The 27,344-nt window shown below is 58.6% G+C and overlaps 2 protein-coding genes across 2 annotated transcripts in view; one reads left to right on the top strand and one right to left on the bottom strand.

Annotated features, from left to right (window-relative positions):
• LOC117639275 overlaps positions 1-17,496 on the bottom strand; it is a 380,425-nt gene extending 362,929 nt beyond the window's left edge. The window contains exon 1 of the mRNA XM_034374796.1: positions 17,441-17,496. The gene's annotated coding sequence lies outside the window, so the exon portion shown is untranslated. The remainder of the gene's footprint in view (positions 1-17,440) is intronic.
• Positions 17,497-22,490: 4,994 nt separating this feature from the next.
• Positions 22,491-27,124, top strand: LOC117639515 (early nodulin-75-like). Its single transcript, XM_034375255.1, has 4 exons — positions 22,491-22,709; positions 22,800-22,918; positions 23,035-23,215; positions 26,882-27,124. Exons 2-4 carry the CDS (start codon positions 22,915-22,917, stop codon positions 26,883-26,885), a joined length of 189 nt encoding a protein of 62 aa, XP_034231146.1. The 5' UTR covers positions 22,491-22,709; positions 22,800-22,914; the 3' UTR covers positions 26,886-27,124.
• Positions 27,125-27,344: the final 220 nt, after the last annotated feature.

The following is a 27,344-nucleotide window of genomic DNA, read 5'->3' as shown; positions in this document are numbered from 1 at the left end:
AGAGTCGCCGGTCCGCGGCACGCGCGGCGCAACGGGACCGCGGAGAGGATCCTGGAGGAGTTGGAGCCCTTGGCGGGTCGGGCGGGTCTGGGAGAACTGGGGCGACCTGGGGCGGCACAGTGGTGAGACGAAGGGTTTCAGACAAGTACAGACCGAAGAAGAAAGTTGTTCGAGACCGCATGAACAAGCCAACCTCCTTGGTGATTCGAATTTTGAGGATGATTCGGGTTTTATGGAACCCTAGAAACGCAAGTCCGCTCCACTGCTTAACCGCCGGTGTAGTGCACACTTGGCGGTGAGAAGGGACTGGGTCACTCCGGCATCTCCGCGGCATCTGCCCCCCCCCTCCCCTCGCGCGGCACTTCTTTTGCGGTATAACGTTACCGATAGAGTATATCGCGGTGAATCGTGGAGTGGAGCGAGAGAAAGAGAGAGAGAGAGAGAGAGAGAGAGAGAGAGAGAGAGAGAGAGAGAGAGAGAGAGAGAGAGAGAGAGAGAGAGAGAGAGAGGGAGACCCAGAGAGAGACGTCAACGTGGGCGGGGAGGGTCACGAGGTGCCTCCCCTCCCACATTGCAGCAGGTCAGTAATGACACGAGTAGTAACTGCTCTGCCATTACCGGTATTTTCTCCCCGTTTTTATTTTTCTACCTCTCCCCCTGTTTTTGGGAGGCGAGAATGCGAGCGGCGCCTTCGATACAGTCTGTCTCGCTCGCACCACGTCGCCGTCCCGTCCTCGGAAAGGAGGACACGAATCTTCTCGCCTGGTCTAACAATGCAGATTTTTAGCGAGCGATAAAATAAAAAGAAAGAGGAGGACTTCGCTCCTATGGGAACCGAGGGGCCAGGGCGCGCCAAGGCGCTGCCACCACTCGGCCCGGCCCGCCCGGCCAATCGATCCCATCTGGGGTAGGAGGGCAAAAATTGTATTTTCACATTCCCTCCCTCCCGTTTCGACGGCGTGGCCGCTGAAAATAGAAAAAACAAATCGCGGCTGTTTGCGGCCTTGTTTTGATAAAAGGGAAGTCCACCCGGCTTTAGCTTCGATTTATTTTCTCGAATATCGAAGGGGTGCGTCCGCTTTTCGAGACAATCGAAGTGAAACGACTCACTCGCGCGCAAAACACACACGCCGGGATATACTGCTGAATTTTAATGCTTTACGATGCTTGCTCTCTTCCCGCGCGAGTACCGTTCATTTGTGTGTGTGATTTTGCGAGTGTGTGAGTGCGTTAGTAGCCAGTGTGCACGTGCTTGTGTGCCAGTGTCCTTGTCGGTGTGTGTGTGTGGCTCTCTCACCTGATACCCATCAATAATATCTCGTACATAAATCCGTCCCTGCCTTTGGACGAATCTATGAAGGCCCCCGCGCTCGTCCTGGCGGGCGCGCGAGAAAGAGAGGGAGAGGGAGAGGTAGTGAGAAAGAGAGAGATGCATGTGATTTTATCTCCCCGCGCACACGTGAATATATAAAACATTCTTCGAATGCTGCGCGGTGCGATGCTGCGCGTTAGTGCGAGTGTCGGACGGGGATATATTTACGCGCGGCTCACCCACGGCGCGGCGCGAGGCGCTCACGCTTATTTAGTGGAGCGTGACCTCACGTTTGGAACGTTTAGAGCGTTCGGGACGGCAGGCGAAATATATGCGCGCCTCTAGTGTCACTGCGGGAGTGGGCCTCACCTCGCCTTGCGCAAAAACCTATAACGCACTACTTTTGATGAGTCTATTCCCCGCCCGGCCGCCCGTAACGAGTCTGTCTGTCTGTCCGTCTGTCAGTCCGTCTGTCGTCCGTCCGAGGCAGGGCCCTAGTAGGCAACGTCGGCAACACTTCGATCGGGGCGGCAGTCACCGGTGAACCGGTGCGCTTTAAAATTGCGTCGTTTTATGGAGGCCTGCAATTCGAAAAACTTTGTTATTAACCGCTTACAATTTTTTAAAAAATACTTTGACTTTTTTTAGTGTGTTTATTTGTACGCATCATCCATGCTGATTACACACAGTTAAAAAGCCAAAAAATAAGCCTAGATTTTTTTTTTAAAGTTGCGTTGGCTGCGAAGCCGGTTTCTGGGTGTCCTGTCCGCCGGGCGCGGGTTCAACTCCCGACGGTAGCGTCCCTGCCGCAGTCCCTCTCGCTCGCCATTAGTACTGCGCGGCGTTCCTGCGAAGCAGTGTCGCGTCGCACCAAATCGTTGAATTACTTACACACTTTTTTCCCCTGCTGCACCGTGGCTTAGGGAGAAGGGGGAGGGAGGCATCACGAGAAGGCGCGGGGAGGGGGGGGGGAGGTCGCAGGTCAAACGCCGAGCTGCTCCTCACAACCGGTTGTTTATGAGCAGATGGGGCAGGTCATACGAGTACTGCCTCAACCAGGACGCCGTTGGGGTAGGGCCAGCGCGGCCAGCGGAGAGGAGAGGCGGGGAGGGGAGCGTCACAACAGACTGTTCTGCTGGCAGCATCATACACAACCAGTCTGGAAAAATTGCAGAGTACGTCCATCCCATCTGCCTTTCCGCCGTCATGTGGATCTGCGCTTTATTCAAAACGGTTTGAGTTTCCTCCTGACCGTCGGTCGGGTTCTTATTCTCTGCAAAAAATAAATAAAAATGGCAGAACTTGGACAGACTGCTAGGGCAGTGGTTCTCAACCTTAGGGTCGCGACCCCAAGTGGGGTCGCGAAAAAATTTTAAGGGGTCGCGGCGAGGTAGCTGGGGTCGTGTTTTGGGCCGATTTTAAGCAGCCACTGCGTCTGATCCGAGGCGGGCATTTTGCTCCCTCAACCGGCAATTGGTCTTTGAACCTTCCTTTAGCATGCCTTTGTTACGGAGTGTGATTATCAGTCTTAGTTTGGGAGCAGTATTGTCTCAAAGTTTACCAAAACGGTCAGAAATGTCTTTGAAAAATCGTGTTTTGGGCCTATTTTAAGCAGCCACTGCGTCTGACCCGAGGCGGTATTTCGTCCTCCTTCAACGGGCAATTGGTCTTTGGACCTTCTTTTAGCATGCCTTTGTTACGGAGTGTGATTATCAGTCTTAGTTTGGGAGCAGTATTGTCTCAAAGTTGGCCGAAACGCTCAGAAATGTCTTTGAAAAATCGCTGTGCCTGTTTTGGTCAACTTTGAGACAATACTGCTCCCAAACTAAGACTGATAATTGCACTCCGTAACAGAGGCATGCTAAAGGAAGGTCCAAAGAACAATTGCCCGTTGAGGGAGCAAAATGCCCGCCTCGGATCAGACGCAGTGGCTGCTTAAAATCGACCCAAAACATGATTTTTTAAAGACATTTCTGAGCGTTTTGGCCAACTTTGAGACAATACTGCTCCCAAACTAAGACTGATAATCGCACTCCGTAACAGAGGCATGCTAAAGGAAGGTCCAAAGACCAATTGACCGTTGAGGGAGCAAAATGCCCGCCTCGGATCAGACGCAGTGGCTGCTTAAAATCGACCCAAAACATGATTTTTTAAAGACATTTCTGAGCGTTTTGGCCAACTTTGAGACAATACTGCTCCCAAACTAAGACTGATAATCGCACTCCGTAACAGAGGCATGCTAAAGGAAGGTCCAAAGACCAATTGCCCGTTGAGGGAGCAAAATGCCCGCCTCGGATCAGACGCAGTGGCATGCTAAAGGAGGGGTCCCGTGGGGTCGCGAAACTTTTCCTGGGGGTCGCGGAAATTTTTGGCTACAAATTTGGGGTCGCGAGCCGAGAAAGGTTGAGAACCGCTGTGCTAGGGCCCACTGGCCAAAGTAACGAAAGTGCACTCATAGAATCTGGGATTCTTTTTAGTTTTCCGCGTCGTTTATCCGAGAAAGAAAGCAAACCGCTGTTTTTATTGGCGATTTGGATTTTATTTTTTTGCGAGTTTACTCGACGTGTCACACATATCCGGTGGGTTGACGGCAGTGACAGGATGGGGTAGGGTGGTCGTGCCGATCCAACGCACACTCTCTCACAAATCCAACGCTCACGTACACACACCAACACACACACACACACTTTCACAACACTCACTTCTCGACAACTTTTCCTTGTTTCGACAATAAACTGCGCCAATATGCATCTAAATTGGCCGAGCTCACGACGACGCCCGGTCGAAGCCTGCCTCACATTGCACTATGCTCGCGGCGCGTCGTGGCTCGGCGTGGCGTGGCTTGGCACGGCACGACACGGCGCGGCCCCGTTGACAAGGGCAGTACGTTAGGATGCAACTCGAGGCGTTTGGGCGGCGGCGTCGATGGCTTCCCGATGCGACTATTTGAGCGGCTGGGGAGGGGAGGGGAGGGGTGTCACTTGCATCGACTGCGAAGAAAGTCCTCGGGGCTGTATAGCCAGAGTCGCTGTATCTGAGTCGCTGGAGGGTCGCTGCGGGTCGCTAGCTGGAGTCGCTGGAGTCCCCGCTGGAGTGGTCGGGGCACATCTCATTCCGCGTGGCCGCATGCGCTGCTTTTACGATCGACGCCAACCTCCGGTTTGTAAACTTGTGTAAACACACTTCTATTATTATTGGCTAGGCGTCGCCGCGTCCCCTACAGTGCACTCCCTCGGCCCGTCGGCACTTTTATTCTTCCTGCTTATCGGCCGTCGTTTTATCCGCAGTCATTCCCCATTCCGCGGCCGAGGGAGGCAACCGCGTATCTGGCGGTGTTTGGCCGCCAGTTGCGTCGTTGTTGCCGTCGGCAGCAGGCTCCCATTTCCCCGGCGCCGTAAAGACGAACCTCCGCAGCCGGTCGCCGTCAGATTCGGATTCAGATTCACTTCGCAGTCTTTGCTCGTCTTTGCCGGCCGCACCCGCGCCGCACCCACAAGCCGCCGCCGCCGCAGCGGGGCGGCCGAGCGTCCCCGAAGTGTTCCCGAAGTGTTCCCGAAGCGTTCCCGAAGCGTTCCGGAGCATCAAATTGCAGTGTTTCGGTAGCACCACCGCCGGTCCGCGGCCGAGTCCAATTAGTGGGCCAAATTGCTCTCTCTGTCCCTCTCGCACTTGCAGCTGGAGTCCCGCGAGAGTACGAGAGAGGCCGAGCACTGTTCGGATCCAGGTTGGCCGTTGCCTCTCCATAATCAAACAGTGCGCGCCCCGCCAGCCGCGTCGGCAAAGACTGGGTTGGGTTCGGGAAAAGAAAAGAAATGTCCGGGAATGGACCCCACGGACTAGATTTCTACTTTCTGGGCCACGATTTCTACCAGTTGATCACCGTTTTGACCAACTTTGCGGCATTTTTGCTCCAAAACTAAGGCTGAAAATCGCACTCCGCAACAAAGGCATGCTGGATGAAGGCCCAAAGAGCACTAAACCGTCGCGGAGCACGATTTTCCGCATTGGTTTGGACGCAGCGGCTGCTTGAAGTCAACCAAAACCACACTTTTCAGACATCCGAATAATAAGCCAAATATTTTTATTGAGTACATGTCACCCTCGGTCCAGCAAAAACAAAAAAAATATATTTTTCATGTATTTTTTTGCGATGCTCGCAGTTGGCACGTGTCTGATCGCTAATCCATTTCCAAGTGCGGGGATGCGCGGCACGCTGACGCGGCGGACGCGGCTAACGCGGCTAACAACCACTACTGGTGGCTTCAATCAATAATCCTTTGAGTCGGTTTCGCAATTACCCCCCGCGGAGTATCGAACACACGTCGCGGCAAATGCGCGGCAATGCCTGGGCAATGCGCGCCCATCACTCATGCAGTCCGTGAGGCCATCAATTTAGAGCCCGGCCAACTTTCGCTAGTTACTCATTGCACCCAGTTGTGGCCGCGCGGACCGTGCGGACGACGCCGCCGGGCAGTTCGGCCGCTTTGCAAAAACTAAAAAAAAACTTAAAAAAAAACTTTTTTAGTTTTTCTCACTTTTAAATTAACGTTGTGAGCATTGAAGCAGCGGCTATAGAAATTTGGCTCCTGACGACTCTCTCTCTTTGGCTCCTCCAAAATTAAACGCTTCAAAAAAGTGGCAAAAAAAACTGGGCTGGACGCACGCGTGGCGAGCAGGCGTGATGGATCACTGTGTGCACAGCCCCCGGGCGCGCCCCGCGATTGCCCGATAACTCACTCTCCCGATCGGGAGCCGAACCGGACCGGCGTGGCGTTCGGGAGCCACACGGCATTCGGGCTAGGTCTACCGTGCCGCCCAGATGAGAGGGATGACCACTACACCAGTTGTGGCCCGGCCCGGCGGTAACCGGGTCAGGAAAAAATACGAGCGGGAGGATGGCCCCCTGATTACGGTATTTACGGAGTTTCCATCGAAACGGCTGCAATATTCCGCCGTGTGTCTGTCTAAAATGGGGCGGGTCTGGGTTCAAATACCCGCGAGTCTTTTTATTTTTTATTGTGGATGAGTAGCCCCGTTGGGCTGGCGCTGGCTGGCGCCTGCTCCGTCTGACCGTCCGGCGGCAAAGAGGAAGACTCCCCATGCACAGCGACTCTCCCACACTCCTCACGCAAAGTGTGCCTGATTTGCTCCAGCGAGGGCCGGGCGGCCGAAGCGGCCCGCTGCGGGTCACGTGGCCGCGGGCTACTCGCTAAACGACACCTTGTTAGGCGCTCTGCCAGCCAGCCACTCCACTGTAATGCCGCGGCCGGCTGATGACAACGATGCGATGGCCGCCTCGCGTGCGCGGAGGACGTCCCGGAGCCCTGCGTCGCCCGCACCGCCCTGCGCAACCGGCCGCATCGCGCGTCAAATCGAACGAGTCCCTTTGGAAACGCGATCCGCGCCGCCGGTATCTCGATACCGTCTCGATATCTCGATATGAAATCGATATCTCGAACTCAATGTTGTTCCAATATTTTGACAACGATAGCTCGATATGCCGATATTTTCTTCATCACTCGCCATCTCGATATTGTCTTGATAACTCGATATCTCGATATTGTCTCGACATCTCGATATTGTCTCGAGATCTCGATATTGTCTCGAGATCTCGATATTGTCTCGAGATCTCGATATTGTCTCGAGATCTCGATATTGTTTCGATATCGAGACTAACTCGATATCTAGTCTTGATTACTCGATTGACAGACCGTTAACTTCAGAGCACCGTCGCCCGCAAAGTTAGTGAAACCGTGGACAAATTGCTGCGTGAAGGTGGAAGGTGGCCGGTGCTAATGGCACTCGCTGGACGGGGCGCCGGGTCTTCGGCCTGGTCCTTTGCCCCTCGGGCACGTGGTGCGCGGTACGTCCCCTGCTACGCACTGCTACACTGCGAGGCGGCGTGCGTGGGAGGGGGAGTGACGAGTGCTGGGTGCCGGTTGCCCTGGCCGGCCAGTGAAAGGCAGGATGTCCAGGACGTCCAGGGCACTGCAAGGGACGCACCTGCAGGACGTGCTGCAGGGTCTGCGTGGGAAGGGAAAACGGCGTGCTATCCGAAGGTAAACTAGGTGCGATGACAATATCTCCCGAGGCGACGGTGCTGCTGCCGCGGGGGGCGGCGACATGGCGCACTCTCCGCCGAACGGCCGCACGCACAGTGGGCCGGAAGACCGGTGGAGGCGGTCAAAATCCCGGACGCGTTTTGAACTCCAGAGTCGCTAACCGGGACTCGAACCGAACGTGTGACCCCACCAATGGATTGCTCTCCCAACGAGGAATCCATTGGTGGGGTCACACGCCCGGTTCGAGTCCTGCTTAGCGGCTCTGGAACTCAAAACGCGTCTAGAGTTTGGGCCGCGGGCACCGGCCTCTGGCCCACTGCGGGACGGCACGGCGACCCGCATATCATATTTACTGCAGTGCTGTATCGTCGGACAAGGCGGCCGTTGTCTGGGATCGACTGTCGCCTGGGCAGGACGCGAAATAAGACTGTCCCGGTTTGGCGTCGCGAGGAAGACTGCCTGCCTTAATACCGTTTCCCACCTGCCTCCTTTTGCAGCGTGGCGGCGTCGCGGCGTGGCGGTTGCACGAAGCGAACCGCAATGTGAATGTGCCGCGGCGTGCGTCTCGTTTGCTTCTTCGGCTCGCGCGCTCGCGCTCGGCCGCTCGCTCGGCTTTGTTCGGATTCTGGATCGCGGCGTCGCCACGGCGTCGCGGCGTCCCGGGACGGTCCCGGCCATCGCGAGCGTCACGCGCGCCGCTTAATGATGTGAGGCGTCGTGCCCGCGCGCTGTCTCTCTCGCACCCCCTGCGGGCCGCAGCCCTGGCGCAGCCCAGAGGCCCGTGAGTGCGAGAGAGACGGGGCGGCGCCGGTCGGAGTCACCCTGCTGCACACACCCCGCGGACGGACGCCCCGGACAAACTGGGGAAAGCAGTGGCGGGGCACGTGTGGCCAATACGGGCCCCATTTCCTGACCAGCAAACACGTTTTCAGCAAACCACCCGTATGACATGAGACTTGAATTTGAACAAGGAATCCGTTGGTTTCTTTTGTCAGTGACTGTACGGCGACAACGGGCATAGATCACCGGATCGGTTCCGCCGCCGTTCCCTCGGGAACCAGCAACGTTTTTTTTTTCCGCGCCGAAATTTGCCGATAAATTTTTGGTGGTTGCTTTAACGGCCTGGCGCGCCGCTAGATTCGCTGCCAAAACTGAGACGACCTTGAGGCCTTGCGGTGGGCCGCCCTGCGCGCGACGCTCCGCGTCACCGGCCGGCCGACCTCTCTTCCTGAACCGATGAAGGATCTGCCGACCCGTCCCGAACAATATCGAAACGGTGTCCCAAGGCGAGCGGCTACACGGTGCTGTCCCGGCCGCGCGGACACACTCGCCGACTTTGGCTCACCTTCACAGAAACTTCCAGCGAAAGTGTAAGAGTTTGGCACTTTGGAACGCGTTGAGCGCCGGCGAACCCAAAGAAAAGTGACACACAAAACCGACATTGCGTTGGCAGTTCTAGAGGAAGGGGTGCGATCTCTTCAGTTACTGGCAGCTGCCTACTGGTCCAAAAAGGTGACTTTACCTTTTTAGCCACGCGGCTGGCGCTTCAAAAAGGTAAAGTAAACTTACTTGATCAGCAAGTGCCTACGGACTTTGGTCTTAAGCGGCTGGATTACCTATCAAGACCTAGAGCACCGAATCCTGGCCGCCGAGGCCGCGCCGTGTCAGTCCGTCACGTGGCGTCTCGTCCGAAGGGATGTTTCGTTTGCTGGAGACGTTCCCAGCCGAGGGATCGCCTCGTCGCTCTGTCTCTCTCGCACCCCTGCGGGTCTGGGGGACGCGCCGTGAGTGCGAGAGAGACAGAGCGACGGCAGGTTGGGAGTCACGATCGGCATAAATAAGCGGCCGGCCTGAGTGACACATTCCCACCCACGCGCGGGAAGGAGATCACGGCCGCGATGATGATTGGGATGATGGCTATCAGTGTCCCGGACCGCACAGTGGGCCAGAGGCCGGTGGAGGAGGCCAAAACTTAAGACGCGTTTTGAGCTCCAAAGTCGCCAAACAGGACTCGAATCGAACGTGTGACCCCACCAATGGATTCCTCGTCCGAAGAGCAATCCATTGATGGGGTCACACGCTTGGTTCGAGTCCTATTTAGGGACTCTGGAGCTCAAAACGCGTCTAGAGGTTTGGCCGCCTCCACCAGTCTTCTGGCCCACTGTGGACCGCCGCGGACCGCGGGCACGATCTCTGTCTCTCTCGCACCCGTACGGAAAGCCCCCTGCGCGCGAGAGAGACAGCAAAGGCAAAAGCACTGCAAAGGCAGCTATCCGGAGTCAGAATGGCAGGCAAAGGCTCCGGTATGCAAAAGTGCGCGTCGGTCATCCAGTCTAGTCGAGTTGAGTCGAGTCGCCGGCACTGCTAGCTCTGCTGGCTCTGCTCATCCAGTCAGTGTGGATATCTCACATGAAATATGCCCCGCTGTTAGCGGGCCGTGGACTGTAAAACGGAGCAGGCTGGCTGGCACGCTGGAAGGAGGCGCCACCACGCCGTGCCGCGCCGCGCCGCCGCCTGCAGCTGTCTGCTCTGTTTCCCTGTCTTCCCTTTCGCAGCTTCGCAGCTTCCCAGCTTCCCGGCAGAGAGTCGTTTTCGTCGCTCTGTCTCTCTCGCGCCCGCACGGGACGCCGCACTAGTGCGAGAGAGACAGAGCGACGAAAACGACTCTCGGAATGAGTCTGCTGCTTCGCAGCCGGGAGCCGGCCGGGACGCCGTGGACGCGGCGGGACGCACAAATTGGCGAACATGGTGCGCGGTGCTGCGCGGTGCGGCGCGACCGTAGCGAGCAGCCCGCCGCGCTAAAGCGTGATGTATATCTGGGCCCCGCGGAGCAAGAAGGGGAAGAAGAGGAAGAAGCGACATCCTGCCGCCCTCCTGCCGTCAGCCCACTGGAGAAGACAGAGAGAGAGAAAAAAAGGACGGCACCTACTACTACCATTCGCACAAAAAAAAAACAAAACAAAAAAATACGATTTCAAGAAATCCTAGGAGCCCACGAAGTCAATTTGATTATCGTGAAAGAGTGTGGAGGAAGAAAAGAAGTGGTGTTGTGAAGTTGTGGCTCAGGGGACTCCCAAATGGCAGTGGTAGCAATGTGGTCGATGTGCCACCCGTCGAAATTTAAACTTGACAAAATATAAATCAAAATGCTGGTAAATTCAAAAATTCCAATGCTAATGTATTCCGCAGTGTTCTGACAATGGAACATCTTTAAAGTCCATCATTTTTAAAAATGTTCTTGGCAGAAAGAAGGCACTAAATTAATTTTCACGGGTTGGCAACTAGTTTCTCGGCGTCTGCGCCCTTGCGAAAATCGCGAAGCTGAAAGCACCAGCAGTCGCGCATTAAAACTGCCCATCCATTGTTGCTGAGGGTTGAATTGTTTGGCTTGTTTCACAAGGCTGTGGTTCTCTAGTCATGTTTTTCTTCAATTCTGTGTAATAGTTCTCCCTTACAACGTATCAACACCACGACGGTTGGTTTGACAAACTTCATAAACTCGGGAGGGATGGTTTCGAAACGCGGGTGAGTCTTGTTCGAGGAACATGAGCACTGCAAGTCGCGAGGTGGAGCGAAGTGGTCCTAGTGCTAACTGAATCACAACAACAACAAAATTGTTTATTGACAGAAAAAAAAGGAAAATTTGAGAAACTGTATGTCAGAAAAAAGAACTTTTGTTTTGCTAATTTTCTGTGAATGTTTTTTTAGAAAATCATCACACAAAATTGAAAATTTGTTTTATATGAATTTTCATAAGCAGGAAACAAGAAAAAACAAAAAAGAGAGCAAAATTTAAAACAGATTTCAAATGCTACAGTTGGTTAAACTGTTAACAGGTTGCAAACCTACTGCGCATGTCCAAAAACACTCCAATCAAGAAGTATTATTGGATAGTTCTACCCGAAAAACTGCGTTCGAACCGACACCATTCTATTGTTGCATCTTGTCTACCTGCAGTCAAAGAAAATTTTTTTATTTCGAACGTGCTGATTTCAGCTTTTGGAGTAAGCTGTACAGACCCAAAAAGAAGCTCGGCTATTGGTCCGCCCCGGCTCGGCTCCCCCCACTCCCTTTTTTTTCCTTTGACGAGTCGAGTTTTGCCATGGAAACGGCGATTTTGACAGCAAATTTCTCAAAAATTTGGGCCCCCAACTTTTAACCAGATTTCAGCATGAGAATCAGCGTTCAATGTTCTACAAGTCTGCAAAGTCTCATTAAAATCGTATAGAAAATTTCCGAATGCATAAAGGGCCACACAAAATTTAATCTCGGGCCGGCTGAATCCTGGGTATACTATAAGGCTACTTCGTGCCTAAAAAACACGCGCTGAAATCAGCTGAAATGACACTTTATTTTCTGTGTTACAAACACATGCACAGGTTTTCTTTTCATAAAACCGCCATGCGACCAGGGCAACATAAAAGTCGTGTTCTTTGCCGCCTTCTCTCGAGATTTTCGACATCACTTTCCCCCTTATGACCACCGCCTGGAGTTGAAACTTGCGCGATTTGGCGCCGTTTGACGGTTCGGACGTCGGAGGCGACCGCGGTTCGAACGAAAAGCGCAGCTCTGCAGGACAAAGGCAGTGATTAAGGGACAGTAAAACGCCGCACACACGTCATCGCCCATTTTGCATATTGCCATAAATTGCGCCACGTTATGGGGGGCTATTCCTCATGTTTTAAAGTGTGTGCGCGCGTGTATGTGTGTGTTGGCCTTATCCGCGCCAATCACACGCGGCGCCAGGCACACACACACACACACACTCCTACAACATCGCGCTTTTCCAAAAGAATTTTACGACTGGAACGCGTCTTTGATAGTAAAAACGGAACCACGCTGGGCGTTGGCCGCCGGCATTGCACGGCATTGCCGCTGGGACAAATGCTTCGCCATCGCACCGCGGACCAGCTAGGTTCGGTTTGCATCTCTATGACCAGGAGGGCCGCGAGGAGGTGGAGCTATCTATCTAAGCGATTCGGTGGTAGCATTGTTGTTGTTGTTGTTGTTGAGAGGTGTGAGAGAGACACAGCGACGACTCTCGGAATCAGTCTGCCGGCGCTAGAGTCGCTTATACGGCGTGGCGGCGCAGCATCGCGGCAATCCACTAAAACGCGTAGGGCGTTTACAGTCGCGAGTCGTGGTGGCGGCCGAGAGTCTCTCTCGCACCCGCAGGGGGGCCGCGCCGTGAGTGCGAGAGAGACGGCGACGGGGACCGGCTCTCGGAAACAGTGTGCCGGCGGACGGCATCAGTTTAACGCCGAGGCTCGCTCATCACCTGCGCTATGGCCCCGCGGCCCTTGGGGGATCGGCTGGGCCGCGGGCAGGGCCCTGGCAGGGCCCACTAGCACGCTCTGCCTCTCTCGCACTCGTGGGGCGCCCCGCACAGGGCCCGCTGCGGTGACCGCGAGGCCGCCAAGCCTCCGACCGCGTGTGTGTGAGATTTGACGGCCTCCTTACGCCCGACCGACGCGCCTCGCGGTCCTCCGCGGCCAGACCGCGTTTTCAGGAAGGGCCCTTGAGGAGGATGATGGAGTGCACGCCGCGTGGCGTCGCCGCTTTTCTTTGGTGACTTCATCCCCCCTTCGCTGTCATGACGGATTCCCCGGCCCCAACACATGATACTCCTCCGGCCGACGTGCGACGCGCGACGCACGCGCTCGCCCGCTATCTTCTTGTCGGGAAGTGAAATTTGCGCCCGCAGAGCCGCGCGTACGTGTGTGTACGCTCGTTTGTGCGTGTGTGTGCCTGTGTGCGTGTGTCTGCGTGAGGCCCGCCCGCGTCTCAGAAAAGGATGGCCCGGTCCAAGACACTTGGAGACATCCACGCCGCGCGCACGGCGCGGCGCCAAAACCGGTTTTCTGCGGCAGTATGCCGACAAGCGTCCGCGCGCGCGCGCTTCGAGGGGGTGGACAGGGGGGGGGGATTGGGGGGGGTTGGGGGGGGGGGGACTTTTGCGCCGTCACGGAAGCCGACCGGACGCGAAACCCCCTCATCCATCTGCAGCGTGTAACACATGCACACACACACACACCCCACACAGAGGAGAGGTGCGGCCCTCTCCGTGAGACCAATGGGAAATTGTTCGCCTCGTGCTACACTTTGGCGGAAGTGTGACACTCCAACACCTCTTGCTGGCCTCTGGGTTGTGGCGTGCACTGCTAGTGCACCACACAGCATATCGTGAAATGGCAACTTTTTAAGAGCGGCACCGGAACGCCGCGTCGCCGTTTTGTTGTGTTTTAACAGTGCACCGCGCCCTGCCGCGCCCTGTGTGCCCCAACGGCCCCGGCCACTCTGTGACGTCCATTTGGTGTGTGGGATGTTGGGGAGGCCGTTTTCAGGCGGACGGACAGACAGACAGACAGACAGACAGACGGGTCGCGATAGGCTGCAGGTTACGACTCCTATCCACGCATGCGAATTCGTGAACCGGCGATACGCCGCGTGTGGTGAAATGGGCTTGGCTCTGTGTCTGCGTGTGTGTGTGTGTGAGTGTGTCGCAAGTGTGGCACCCTGTGTTCCCCCTCCCCTCCCCTCCCCTCGAAAGAGTCAGTGTAGCCGCCCGGCCACAGGGAGTGCACCGCAGGCTGGCCGGCCGAGCGGGCAGCCCGGCCACGCCACTGTTCGGCGGGACGGCCTACCTCGCCCCTTGTCCGCTGGAGCCTGCTGCAGGGGTGATTACTACCTAATTTTGTTGACTGCGGCGGGTTCAAGATTTAGGCGGTGCTGTTTTCGCCACGCACAAGCAGACGGTCTGTCTGTCTGTCTGTCTGTCTGTCTGCCTGGCGGGCTGGAGGGGTGGGGCCCTATGCGGGAGGCCGTGTCGCAAGTAGCGTGTTGCCGAGCAGGGAGGCCATCGTTCGCCAGATCGTATCTAACGCCCTAGACGCCTACCCCGGAGCGCCGCGCCGCGCCACGCCACACCTCTGGCCACTGCGGCTGTGTAAATAATCGTAGCGCGGTGACGGACTTCATTAAGGCTCATCAGGCCATTGTGCGGTAACCATGGTAACAGTGCGCGAGTATTTTTCCCGCTGCCGAGCGGCGCGCAGTGCGAGCGGCGCCTACCCCTCCCCCTCCCCTCCCTCGGTCCCTTTTGTGGCGAAGATGAGGGCCCAGTGCGCGCAGCGCGCAAGGATCGCCACCAACTCACTGAGATGCTGGCCGCCCGCTAGCGGGGCGGGGCGGGGCGAGGTGGAGCGGGGCGGGGCCCTCTCGTAAAGTGTGCAACGTACACACTCCGAGGCGGTGCCAAAGAAAATACTAATTATTGTGCTAGCGATTCTCCAGCGAAGTTCGCTGTCAAATTTGAAGGTGTTCCGCGGATAATCGGAGCCATCGGCTGACAACCCGGCGGAGTGGGAGAGGAGGGAGGGGGGAGAGGGAGAGGGGCACAACACGAGCCACGAACAGTCATGCGGCCCGGTTAGGCGCCCTGGGGGCGCTAAGATACGCGCGGATATGCTCCTCGGCCGGGGCGGGGCGGGGCGGGGCGGGGCGGGGTGGCGTCTCGGAGCGCGCTCGAAATTGAGGAGGACACAAGGCCGTGGGAAGCGGAGCAACTCAAACACCCCAACGGACGGCGGGGCAGGCAGCCGAAGGCAGCACTGCTAAATGGCTGCCCTCTCTCTCCCTGTCTCTCTCTATTTCTCTCTGGGCAGAGTGCGAGGAGGTCAGCCTGAGGCTCTGGCGTGGAGCGCGCGAGCGGGACTCCACCAGACTGGCACTCTGAGCCCGTTCATAAACCTAGCGCCGGATTTGGGACCGCAATTGGGCCCCCAGTGCTTAAAGAACGTCGTCATCAGGGATACTGGGTCATTTTGGCTTGGATTTTCGTCCCTTGCGACTGAGTTTCCTTCCCTGAATCTACGGCGGCCCCGCTCCGCCAGGTTCCAAGCTCAACGCCAGCGACATGGGTGCACCTCATTAACGCCAGCCCAGTCAGCTGGTCGGGCTGGTCGCCTTAAATCCACTTAGCGCGTCCACGCGCGATGGGCTTTTACTTTTACGCGCGGCAATTAACATTAAAGGGATGGCGGTGTCGCACTCATTCAAATGGCACTAGTTTACTTCCATCACGCATTAACATCCTGCATGCATCTGCAGGCGGCAGATGGAGAAGATTGTTTGCCAATAAAATTTGAATGCAAACAAGCTTCGATTGCGATCTCGGGGCGCAGCGCGCGGCAGCCCAGCATCCCGGGCGGCGGCCTGCCGGGCCGGGGCGGCCGGGGCCGGGCCTGCGGTGGGCTCGGACTTCAGCTTGCTGGCTTCAGCCGACGGGTTGCCGCGGCCGCCGCCAGGGAGCGCCACGCCACGGACGCTTCGCCACGCTTCGCCACGCTTCGCGTTTCCCCCGGGCGAGGAGGCAGGGCAGGCAGGGCACGCCGGAAGTAAGGCGGTGGGAGGAGCCACCGCGACGGGCTCGGTGCCGCGGTGGGGGACCGCGATGACGGACTAGATGAAGGCCGGGAGGACGGGGGAAAAGAGAGAGAGAGAGAGAGGAGAGAGAGAGAGAGAGAGAGAGAGAGAGAGGAGAGAGAGAGAGAGAGAGAGAGAGAGAGAGAGAGACCCCCTGCCGGGCGGCGAAAGGACCGCGGGGAAAATGAAGACGGCGGCACCGCGGCGTCCGTCGCTCCTCTGGTCGCCATGGCGACGCGCCGCGACGCAGAGGCAATTACTTATTGCAGTTCGGCGAAAAGAAAGCCGTGATGAATGGCCAGCCTGTCGCGCGGCAAAATGAAAAAAAAGCGGCGGATCCAAGTGTTGCCAACCTGGCAACAAATTACCGCCGCGTGTGTTGCATCAGCGGTGCGGTTGCCTACCCTGCCCCGTTCGGAATAGTGGCCGCGTCAACTAACTAAAACCCCGGCGGACCCCCGGGCAGAGGCTGCAGCGGCACTGGCAACGCGTCCGAGAGTCGTCGCTCCGTCTCTCTCGCTCACACGGGGCGTTCCGCGGGTTCCGCAGGGGGTGCGAGAGAGACGGAGCGACGACAGCGCCGCACAGGCCTGCACTGCAGACATTGTTTGATTTATCTCCGCACCTGGCGAGGCGGGCGAGGCGGGCGAGGCGGCTGAGGCGCCGGGGACTCCCGGTGAGTGATTGCTGCACAATTACCCACTGGCTAGCACTGTAGGCCTTGGCCAGCCCGGACGGAAGAATCGCTACGGAGGGCCGCCGCCGCCTCAATTCCCTACTTTTGACTGCTAGGGGCTTTGCTCACAAAGTTTCCAATCGCACGTCAGCACAGGACTTTCTTTCGTGGTGTGTGTGTGGTGTGTGTGTGTGTGTGTGTGACTGATAGGCCTCGTCAGGGTTTGTGTCGTAATCATGACGCATTGCGGCGTGCGACCCGCGTGCGACTGGGTGTAACGCTAGCTTGACGCTAACGTTAACTGCACAATCGGTGGCTCGAGGTGTGAATGCAAACGGATCGGCCGACGTGTGAGCGGGGTGGGAAGGGGGGGAGGGGGGGGAGGGGGGGGGGGTGCCCCGCTCCGAGCATATTGATCGCGGGGGGAACTTAGTGCTGTTTTTCTGGACGGTGTGAGAGAGAGACAGACAGCGCCTGCAGCGGTTGGCCCTACAGCATCTGGTAGGCGCTATCCGTCTCTCTCGCACAGCGTCGCCAGGCGCTCCGTAAGAGTTCCCCCCCCCCCCCCCCGCGCCGCTACCACCGGTCTTCTGGCCCACTGTGCGCTGCATCTCTGCGCATACTCCCGCTCACACACCGCAAAAGCAAGAGGGGAGGGGAGGAGAGGGGAGGGGAAGGGAGAGGAGGAGTAGGGGTCGCTGCCGGCCCGTGCCTGGCCGACGAACTTCATTCAGGTGCGCAGTTGTTTTGGTTCTCGGTCGTCCCGCATTCGTCGTAAACTTGGCCTAAACTTCATTCTAGTGCGCAGTGTTGAGTCAGTTGAGTCGTCCCGTCTTCGTCCTAAACTTGGCCTAAACTTCATTCTAGTGCGCAGTGTTGTGTCAGTTGAGTCGTCCCTTCTTCGTCCTAAACTTGGCCTAAACTTCATTCTAGCACCGTAAGTTAATCGTGTACAAATTTCGTGTATAGTGGAACCGCCGAGAGAGGAGTAGGGCTGCCCATAAGAAACAGGCAGAGAGGCCTACTAAACTCACGGGAGGAGGAGAATAGTCAGTGCAAATTTCCTGTCAGGTGGACGCGTTTTGAGCTCCACAGTCGCCAAATGAGACTCCAACCGAACGTGTGACCCCACCAATGTTTTGACTGACGTCGTGGCCGACAGCGTCCTCTCGCTCGACGCATTCTCGGGAAATGTGGCAAACTTCTTTGCATAGGCGGCCGTCGCTCCTCGGTGCGAGCGCATTTAGAGACGGCGGCGCGGCCGGACCTCGGTTACATTGTTTTTGTCGGCACGGTATGCCATAGCATGGCTTCGACGTCCGCTTGGCGGATGGTATTGACTTCTGGCTATTGGCTGGTGCGGCCGGGGCGGCCGGGGCGGCCGGGGCGGGGCCCGCGGACTTGGCTTTGTGACGGGGTCATCGTGGCACTGGGCCTGGGCTGTCGGAGCGGGGTGTAATTTGTTGCGAATTATCGCGTAGTGCATGACGAGTGTGTTGTTGAAACTTGAGTAGACGGTGGTTCGGCGTTCGGCCGGGCTGGCGGCGCGGTGCCGCCGCGTGGAGAGGAAGGGGAACGGCCCGGCGGTTTGCCGGCGTGCCTCGTCGCTGCCTCCACGGAGTGCCGTGCCGTGCTGGCGGGGCTAGTGGGCCGTGGCGCGGCGTGGTGTTCACCTTTGGCGCGCCGTGCTACGTGTGGCCAGGTGGGGCGCTGCTGGCATAGTCCAGGGGTCTCGCAGCGGGCCGCAATGGGAAAGATAGGCGAGAGACACAAGTCCAGGCCGGGCCGGCGGCGGCGTCTGGCTCGTCTCCCTGCTGTCGAATGTGTCGAGCGGCCGGCAGTGAGGCTGTCTCTCTCGCACTCCCACGGTTATATGGGAGGGACAAGGACAGACAGTGTGCTCGCGCGGCCGACGTGAGCCGAGGCAGCAGAGCGCTGGCCCGTCGCCGCCGGGCCGCCGGTTCGAGCCCGGTGTATCGCCCGCTGGCACCTATCCTTGTCTTTCCCATAGGAGTCAGTGAGAGCAAGAGAGATGGACGATGTGCTCGCTTCGTTTCACACCTCCCCGGCCTACTCGCCTCATCTCCCATCTCTCTCTCTTCTCCCGGTGCGGCCCGCGGTCTTCCGCCAGTCTGAGACCCCTGGCATAGTCAGGCACGATGTCGGTCGTGGTGCGCCCTCGACGGGCTGCGCGTTCAATTGTTCGGCTGGAAATTCCGACTTGTCGTCCCAAAACTGCTGACGGGGGCGTGGGGAATTTGAAGTTGACTTGTCAGCTTGTGACGCGATGACGGCTGTCTCCTCGTTCTGGAGCGGGGCCCGGGGGTGCTGGGCTTTTTTGCGTAAACCCGCTGTCGATTGGCGTGGCGTGGCGCCGCGGTGCAGGGGGGGCGTGTGGGGTTGCCTGCACGGCGGGAAGTGCCGCAAGGGTTGCCTGCCTGGCAGGCGCAGGGCGCGCGCGGTTCACGGGGAGGGTGGCTTTCGCGACGCACTCAAGGGAGGGTTTTACGCCAGTGCCGTGTTTCTGTTCGGCATAGTGAGCGTGTCGGAGGGTTGGCTCCTACACGCGTGGGCGCCTCTTCGTGAAGAAATGGCGGCTTGAGATGGGGGTTCGGCGTAATTTGGTTGTTTCGGTAAAATCCTTCAAAGCGAGCTCTTTGCCGCGCGATGTGGATGCCGAGCGCCGCGTGTTGGATTCGCACGTGGTCTTGCAGGTGGCGCCTTGGTGCACCATTTGTGGGGGTGGGTGGGCCGTGCGTGCACAGATAGTGACAGTAGTTGGATGCAGCAGTGCAGGCCTAAGTGGGCCCACAGCGCAAATTTTGTCACGCCGAATGCCTCGGTGGGGCTTACATCGGTCAGCTCTTTCTGTTCATCGCACGCCGCGGTATGGGTCTTACCGCGGGAGTGTCTCAGTGCACGGTCTTGGGGGAGTGAGCAGCCAAACCGTTACCCGGGCCCAGGCTCGGTTTGCCCCGATGTGTGGCCGGAGCCGCGGCGCTGGCTAGAGCGTGAATGCGAGCGTGACACAAAGCGGCGTATGCGGTGGCGGGCCTGGTTGGGGTTACGGTTTCGACGCCCTGGCGTCAGTAAGCGTGGCCATGCTGCGCGCCTGCTACTCTCGAGCACCTGGCTGGCGCCACGGTGCACGATTGGTAGAGGGTTGACTTGAGCTGGGCTGGGATCGCGTTGGCCGGGACGCGGGCGTGCCGGGCTGGCGTGGTCCTGTGCCTGCTGGGCACGCCGTGGTGGTGATCGAGCCGGGGCACCCTGGGCCTGTTGCGGCGCCATCCCCGTGCCTCGCGTGGGGCTGAGCTGGGGAGGGTGAAGCTGGAGGGCAAAGCTGGAGGGCAAGGAGGGCGTGTCCGATTCACTGTTTGAGAATGACGGGGAGGTGCCTCCGTCATCGCCGTGCTCATGGCGGTGTTGGTGCTGTCCAGCGTGCTCGCTGCTGCCTTGTCGGCCTGTGGGTGCTCGTGATGGGGGCCTTGTTGGCCAGCTGGACAGCTCCCAGCCGCGCACCTGGATTGCACCGCGGTGCTGGCCTTCGGGGGCGTCGTCGTGTACTGGGTGGCTTGGTGCCGCGCTGACGGGGCGTGTGCGAGGAGTAAGCGGCTCGGTCCAGGAGTTGCGTTGGACTAGCGTAGTGGCTGCTGTGCGCGTACACTGGTGTACAAAGCTTGGGCTTGGAAGCAGAGCTGGCTCGGGGCCGCGCTCGAATTGCTGGGCACTGGCAGGTACGCCTTCTCGGCGAAGCATGTCTGGACTTGTCTGACGCCTTGCGGTCAGCTTGCAGTGGCGTGCTCGCGTGGAGTCGGTGGGGGTCTTATAGGCCATGTCTGAGGGGCGCCATGCAGCCTCTTCGGCCTGGCTGTGAGCCTCGGCGTCGGTGCTGGCGGCGGCCTGGGCGGCACCCTGGCCGGTTGTTTGGACGCACTGCATGTGGGTTTGGTTCAAAACGGTAGCCTTTGTGGGGCTTGGCTGGGGTTCGACCTGGCGGCAGCTTGGCGCGAGCGGCGCGCTGCCTCAGCCGAGAGCCCGGGCCGCTGCCCGCGGCTTCGGCTCCGCGGGCCCGGCGAAGGACTTCGGGTGCCAGACATCCTGTTTCGGCCCCTACGGCCCCGCGGCGCGCCGGAAAACACACTGCGTTCTGGTCTGAATGCACTGCCGGTGCCAGACTCGAGCCTCGCGTCCCCACCATCAGAGCGCGCTCTCCCTACCTAAGTTCCACCGAACAAAAATCCACCAGGTTTCCACCAACCCCCACCGCTTTCCACCAGAGTTCTCCACGAGCGGTCGCTGCAGAGGACCAGGGTGGGTCAGGTAAAGGGGCGGATTAGTACCCCTCCTCTCCCCGATCTCCCCTCTGAAGGCCGTCTCGGTGGCGGTGGGCTGCCACACCATGTCCGAACCTGCCTCGTGGTGACACACTCATTGCCCTAGCGTTTTGGAAGTGCGTCCGGGGCCCCGGGAGCTCGATTGGGTCGCCGTTCGGAGGGTGGGTCATGGCTGACGCGGCGCCTTAGCGCCAGTCTGGCTGCTGCACCATCCTGTTTCGGCCCCTACGGCGCCGCGGCGCGCCGCGCCGGAAAACACACTGCTTTCTGGTCTGAATGCACTGCCGGGCGCGGATCCGGAGCCCTCGATCCGCGAGGGCGCGGCGCGGGGTGTGTCGTCACGTGGGGTGCACTCCGTGCACTCGGCGTGCATGCGAGGCGAGTCTGCGAGTCTCCTTGGGGGCCCCTTTTGGCGATGGACTTACGCCCACCCCGTCGCGGTGGGCATTCGGGTCGGCCTCAACCTGTCTCTACGCCCTGGCGGGGGCGGGGCCCTTGGCGGGGCCCTTGGCGGGGCCCCTTTGGGGGGCCCCTTTGGGGGGGCCCTTGGCGGGGCCCTTGGCGGGGGCCCCGGGGGGGCCTTGGCGGGGCCCTTGGGGCCCTTGGCGGGGCCCTTGGCGGGGCCCTTGGCGGGGGCCCCTTTGGGGGGGCCCTTGGCGGGGCCCTTGGCGGGGCCCTTGGCGGGGCCCTTGGCGGGGCCCTTGGCGGGGCCGGCGGACGCAGCCTCCCCGGGTGCGCTTCCCCTCCTCGCGCGCGACGGCCGGCGCGGAACATTGTCAATCCCTCCCCGTGTACATCATCACAGTGTGGGTGGATCAGTGGCTAGGATTCATGTTATTGGCTATCATATTTTTGTTTTCATTGTGTTTTCAGATGAACGGCGGATTCTGGTGTATCGAGTGCCAATGGCCATTTAAGTATTTAACATGTCATAAGCCTTTCAAAAGGCTGGGCCGTAAGTATTTTTTTTTAAGCAAATGATACCTTTACTTAAAAACATACCTAAAACTACAACTACAAGACACACAAAGGGTCAGCTAGCTTTTTCCCCGGAGTCGAAAAAAACCCAACAATATAATGGGGGCTGGTGCCGGGTGGGGTGGTGCGACTGGGCTGGGGACTGGCTGGCTGTGCCTGCGGCGCAGCCCGCGCGGAATTTGACAATGGCACCCCCTCCTCGCGCGCGACGGCCTGCGCGCAACATTGACAATCCCTCCCCGCTACAGCGAGAATGCATATCTTATCTTATGCATGAACTGATACTATCTTTACCAATGAGCCCATACTACCCCGTAGAAGAAAACGAAACGAGTATCATCTGCTTTCATTAACGTTCGTTGAATGAGATTTTTTAGCCCCCCCCCAGCGTGCCCCACAGCAGTCTATCTACACACGCTTGTATCTTGAGTTCGTAGAACACACAGTGCAGCGGCCCCCGAACCCCTGCCTCTCTTGAGACGCCGCGCGTCGGCTGTTCGCGCTACTTTTGCTTATCTTTGGTGTGCCGGCCGCGCTTCGAGTTGTGACTGGCAAGCTGCGCGCCCCGAAGCGTACCCCCGAGTACCCGAGCGTGTCTGAGACCCCTGCCCCGTACAAGTGGTATCGGGCATATGACACATTAGGATATCCGAAAGTTATACTAAAATCAACATTTTCGTGCCATGCGTAAGAAATTTGTCTCATAAAGAGTTCATAGTTCAAATTAATTGACACTGTCACATTCATCCTCGAAAAAGTTTCTAGTATTAATCGTGGAATAAAACCATACCACCATAAATTTAAATAAACAATCTCATTAGTATCATCTGTTTCCTAGTTTGTTTTAACAGTGTACATGTATTATCTTTTTTCAGATGAATTTACCATTTCCATGGTGATAAGGTGGAGAACAGACCAAGTAAGTATGGCCTTTTTCTTTTGATATCCTCCTTCTTTCTTCCTTCGGCTCGCTTCGGCTGTTAATAGGTCCCCGTGTTTTCCTTGCAGGAAACCGAGACAGGATCTTTTTATAAAGTAAATGACGATAACCGGCCCCCTGTCTCGCCACCGCCACCGGCGGGCCCACTGGGAGTGGGAGAGCGGTGCTCATATTGCGAGGAAACTATGCGTAAGTGACAGATTTCGGATAAGAGATGACGGCGACGTCTATCTGGCTGGCGGTTGACTGCACAAACCAGCTTTAATTTATTTTAGTACTTATTTTTTTTTCTGCTTGTTCAACAGCGGCGGCCGAAGCGGAACATCAGCTCCCACGGGAAGCCCCACCCCCACCACAGGAAGCCCCACCACAGGAAGCCCCACCACAGGAAGCCCCACCACAGGAAGCCCCACCACGGAAGCCCCACCACAGGAAGCCCCACCACAGGAGCAGCAGGAACAGCGGGCAGCCCGCCGCCGCCGCAACGTAAGTTAATCTTTTCTCTCTCTCTCTCTCTCCCTCCCCCCCTCCCTCCCTCCCTCCCCCTCTCTCTCTCTCCTCTCTCTCTCTCTCCCTCCCCTCTCTCTCTCTCTGCCGCGCGTATTCGTTGTCACCCTGAAGCCAGTCACCCTCTCTCTCTCGCGCGCCGCTGTGGCGAACTCCACGAGTGCGAGACAGGCGAGCTTGTGTCGGACCCAAAACGGCATAGATCCTGTGTGGTCTAGCCCTTAATGGTAATGGGGAGACAGAGCGATGCCGTTCCGTGCAACACCGGAGCGCTGCGGGTTGCCCACCCTTCGTTTCGCAAGCGCCTTGCGCGGGTCGCCGCCACCGCCGCCCAGCCCAGCCGGTATGAAGTGGTAGTGGAGTGTCAGTAAGTTGTGTCGGCTGGTCGCTGCTCCGCCCGGCGGCCTCACAGCGGCGGGGCGGGGCGGTGGCCGCAAGCCCCACGGTCGTGGGAGGTTTCCACGGGCGCCCGCGTAGGGATTTCTCGCAGTGTCGGCTGGTCGCTGCTCCGCCCCGGCCCCACAGCGGCGGGGCGTGGGCGGTGGCCGCAAGCCCCACGTCGTGGAGGTTTCCCACGGGCGCCCGCGTAGGGATGCTCGCAGTGTCGGCTGGTCGCTGCTCCGCCCGGCGGCCTCACAGCGGCGGGGCGTGGGCGGTGGCCGCAAGCCCCACGGTCGTGGGAGGTTTCCCACGGGCGCCCGCGTAGGGATGCTCGCAGTGTGGTGGTTCAGTGGTGGTGGCTGCGCGGCGCTCCGTAGGGGTCGCACAGGAGTCACCGTCCGTCGCAGTCCAGTATCGGGAGACACTCACTCACTATCGGGTCCGTGGACTGCAGAGTCCAATAATAACGCACTGTCACTACACTGTCGGGCAGAGTAACACCGTAGACTTGGATCTTCCGCGGAGCCGCGAGCGCGTGTCGTCAACAGAGCGTGATGGTCTGAACTGAGACTCGCTTCGCCGGTGCCCTCCTATACAGTGCACAGCCGTGGTCCAGGGCGAAGCCCCAGCGGGGTGCCAGAGTCCGCCCCAGTCTAGCACCGCACCTGCCCGTCTCGCTCGCACTCGGGGGGCCTTCCGCCAGGGGTGCGAGAGAGATATGTCGAGGGAGCTGTGCGGGATCAGTCGGCCACGCCGTGGCTACGCGCTACGCAGTACGTACGCCAGGGTAAACAGGCCTTTGCAATATAGCAAGCATTAAACGCGAGCGCGGCTAGTCGGGCCGGCGCCAGCGTGGGCACTGCCTGGCGGTGCCACGCCAGTGCGAACAGTAAATCGCTGCCCGCCGATACCTCGATTCCATATCTCGATATCACACGTCGTGCAGTGCGCGCGATGGCCGTCGGCCCCGGAAACTGACGGCCAGCTCCAATTGGTTCACGTTCACGGCCTCGCGAACGATGCGGCCGCCACGCTGCGAGGCAGCGCACAGTGGGCCAGAAGACCGGTGTCGGCGGCCAAAACTCTAGACGCGTTTTGAGCTCCAGAGTCGCTAAATGGGCTCGAACCGAACGTGTGACCCCCCCCATGGATTCCTCTTTCGGAGAGCTATCCATTGGGGGGTCACCGTTCGGTTCGAGCCCCGTTTAGCGACTTGGAGCTCAAAACGCGTCTCGATTTTTGGGCCGCCGGCGCCCGGGCTTCTACCGCACTGTGCAGCGGGGCTGGCTAAACGAGCAGCGCGCTGCTGCCGGGCCCAAAACAAATTACGCGACCCCCCGCGAAAAATGGAAAAGTCTTGTCGGTTGGAGGCAACGCCAGGCGATGCGTCAAGCGGCGCGGCCAGGCCGCCGCCACGCCGCTGACACACGCGCGTGTGGATGGTGTGATTCAGCCGGCAGCCCACGCACGCGTCACGCAGTCTCCGGCCCCGCGGTCACGCCACTGTTTCCGCGTCGTGGGAGAACCGCGGCCCCCGCCGGGCCACGCCGGGCCACGCCGGGCCACGCCACTGTCGCCGCGTGATGCGCGCGTTATTTCAGCTCACGCCGAAGGATCGTTTCGCCGTCGCTCTGTCTCTCTCGCACCCCTAAGGCACGCCCCTTGAGTGCGAGAGAGACAGAGCGACGAATCGAGCCTACCGCCACCGCGGTGTTGGTTGCTTTGCTGCCCGTCGCGTCCGCCACATGATTAGGCTGCCGGTTTGTAATGACGCCGGGGATCCCCGTCCCTGCTGTCTCTCTCGCACTCGCAGAGCGTCCCGTGAGGGTGCGAGAGAGACAGCGTGTCGTGGTCCGGGAGGGCGCTGCAGCACAGTGGGCCAGAAGACCGGTGGAGGCGGCTAAAATTCTAGACGCGTTTTGAGCTCCAGAGTCGCCAAACAGGACTCGAACCGAACGAGTGACCCCCACCAATGGATTCCTCGTTCGAAGAGCAATCCATTGGTGGGGTCTTACGTTCGTTCGAGTCCAATTTAGCGACTCTGGATCTCAAAACGCGTCCAGAATTTTGGCCGCCTCCACCGTCTTCTGGCGCACTGTGCGCAGTGCCGGAGGTCCTCGGAGGTCCCCGGATGGGGTTCCTGGAGGCCGGCGCCGTTCCGTCGTTCCGTGTAGGCGGAGTGTCGCCGCCGTCGCCGAGGTCACCGTCACCGTAACGAGCCCGCCCCAGCCCGCCCTAATCCGCGTGGCTCCCGCACTTGCCAGTTATCAGGAATCGGACGCGTTTCCGCGAGCGCCGGCTCACTCTGGAGCAGGGCTTCCCCGCGCCGTCTCTCTCGCACTCGCGGGGCGTCGCGTAGGGGCGGTGTGGGAGAGACAGGCGGCGTTCTCGGACACAGCCTGCAGGGGCGTGTCTGGTCTGCCCGCCCTGCAGACTGATTCCGAGAGTCGTTTTCGTCGCTCTGTCTCTATCGCACTCGCGGGGCGTCCCGTGCAAGGTGCGAGGGAGACAGGGAGACTCTCGGAATCAGTCTGCTGGCCGGCCAGTCACTCCGGCCACCGAATTTCTCATAGCGGCCATTCACAAAGTAGCCGCATTCCGCATCGGGGCAACGCTCCGCTCCGAGTCCGTCCGAGTCAACCGCGGCGGCGGGCGGGGCGGCGGCCCGTATCCATTTAGACAATCCTATCCAGTTAAGAGATTACAGAGTTACACCCCTAAGCCCCGGGACGGGACGGCGCGGGGCGCGGGGCTCGGGGCGGTCACCTGCTGGGTGGGCCGGGCTTGGCTGCCTCCCCCCTCCCCCTCTCTCCCTCTCTCTCGGAGGTTGCCGCCCTTCCATGGCCTCTATTCTCCATGGCCCCTCGTTGCTCGTGCACTTGACGACGCGCGTGCACGGAGCGGTGGCAGACCGACATGTGAAACAGCCCGACCTCGGCTGGGCCTACCTTGGGAGGTCGTGGGCCCGGCCATTTGGCCCGCACGCGTCATAGGCGCGTGCTGCCGCGCACGTAGCCGCGGCCAGCCGTCGGGCCGGGCATGCCTGCGGGGCGGTGCGCCGGGCGGTTAGGCCACCCATCGGGCTGGTGTGTGGGTGGCTCTCTGACAGGAGCCTTGCCGTGTCCCGATGTCCCTCCCTCGAGCTTACTACCGCCCTGTCTTGCGGCCGCCCGAGGCGCGCATCGTGTACAGCGCTGTGCGCTACTCGGATGTTTGTGTTCTGTTTTGATCTTGTGGATAACCCAATTTTCTTTCTGCCTACAGATGAAACAGGTGTTCCGTGCGCTACTGAGATTTGTTGAAGAGGAGCTGGATTCTGATTGATTTTAATTCTCTGCACTTGCTCTGCTCTTATTTCTACTGTAAACAGTGTTTTAATTGAATTTTATTCTTGGAAATCATGTAAAGTGCTTTTTAAACTTTGTACCTTGTACCTCATTTTTTTGAGATATTCAGATGATTTTCTTAATTTCTTAATATGTGATAAATAAAATTGATTGGCAGTTATTTTGCTGTTTTCCCTTGATTTCCTTGGCATTACACAAGGTGTACGCACGTTTATTTAAATATCTTTGTCGAAATATGCCACCACATCATGGAAACATCATGATGACATTCATTACATGGAACAATACAAAGTCAAAAAACAAATAACTTATCAAATTTTTAACAACAGGCTCGACCTGACGCTTAAGCTACACTTGTGGACAAAATTTAAAGAACGTTT

The sequence above is a fragment of the Thrips palmi genome, unplaced genomic scaffold, assembly GCF_012932325.1.
Source record: "Thrips palmi isolate BJ-2018 unplaced genomic scaffold, TpBJ-2018v1 HiC_scaffold_11, whole genome shotgun sequence".
Lineage (NCBI taxonomy): Eukaryota > Metazoa > Arthropoda > Insecta > Thysanoptera > Thripidae > Thrips > Thrips palmi.
The sequence above is the reverse complement of the archived record's forward strand: the minus strand, read 5'-3'. Positions and strand labels throughout refer to the sequence as shown.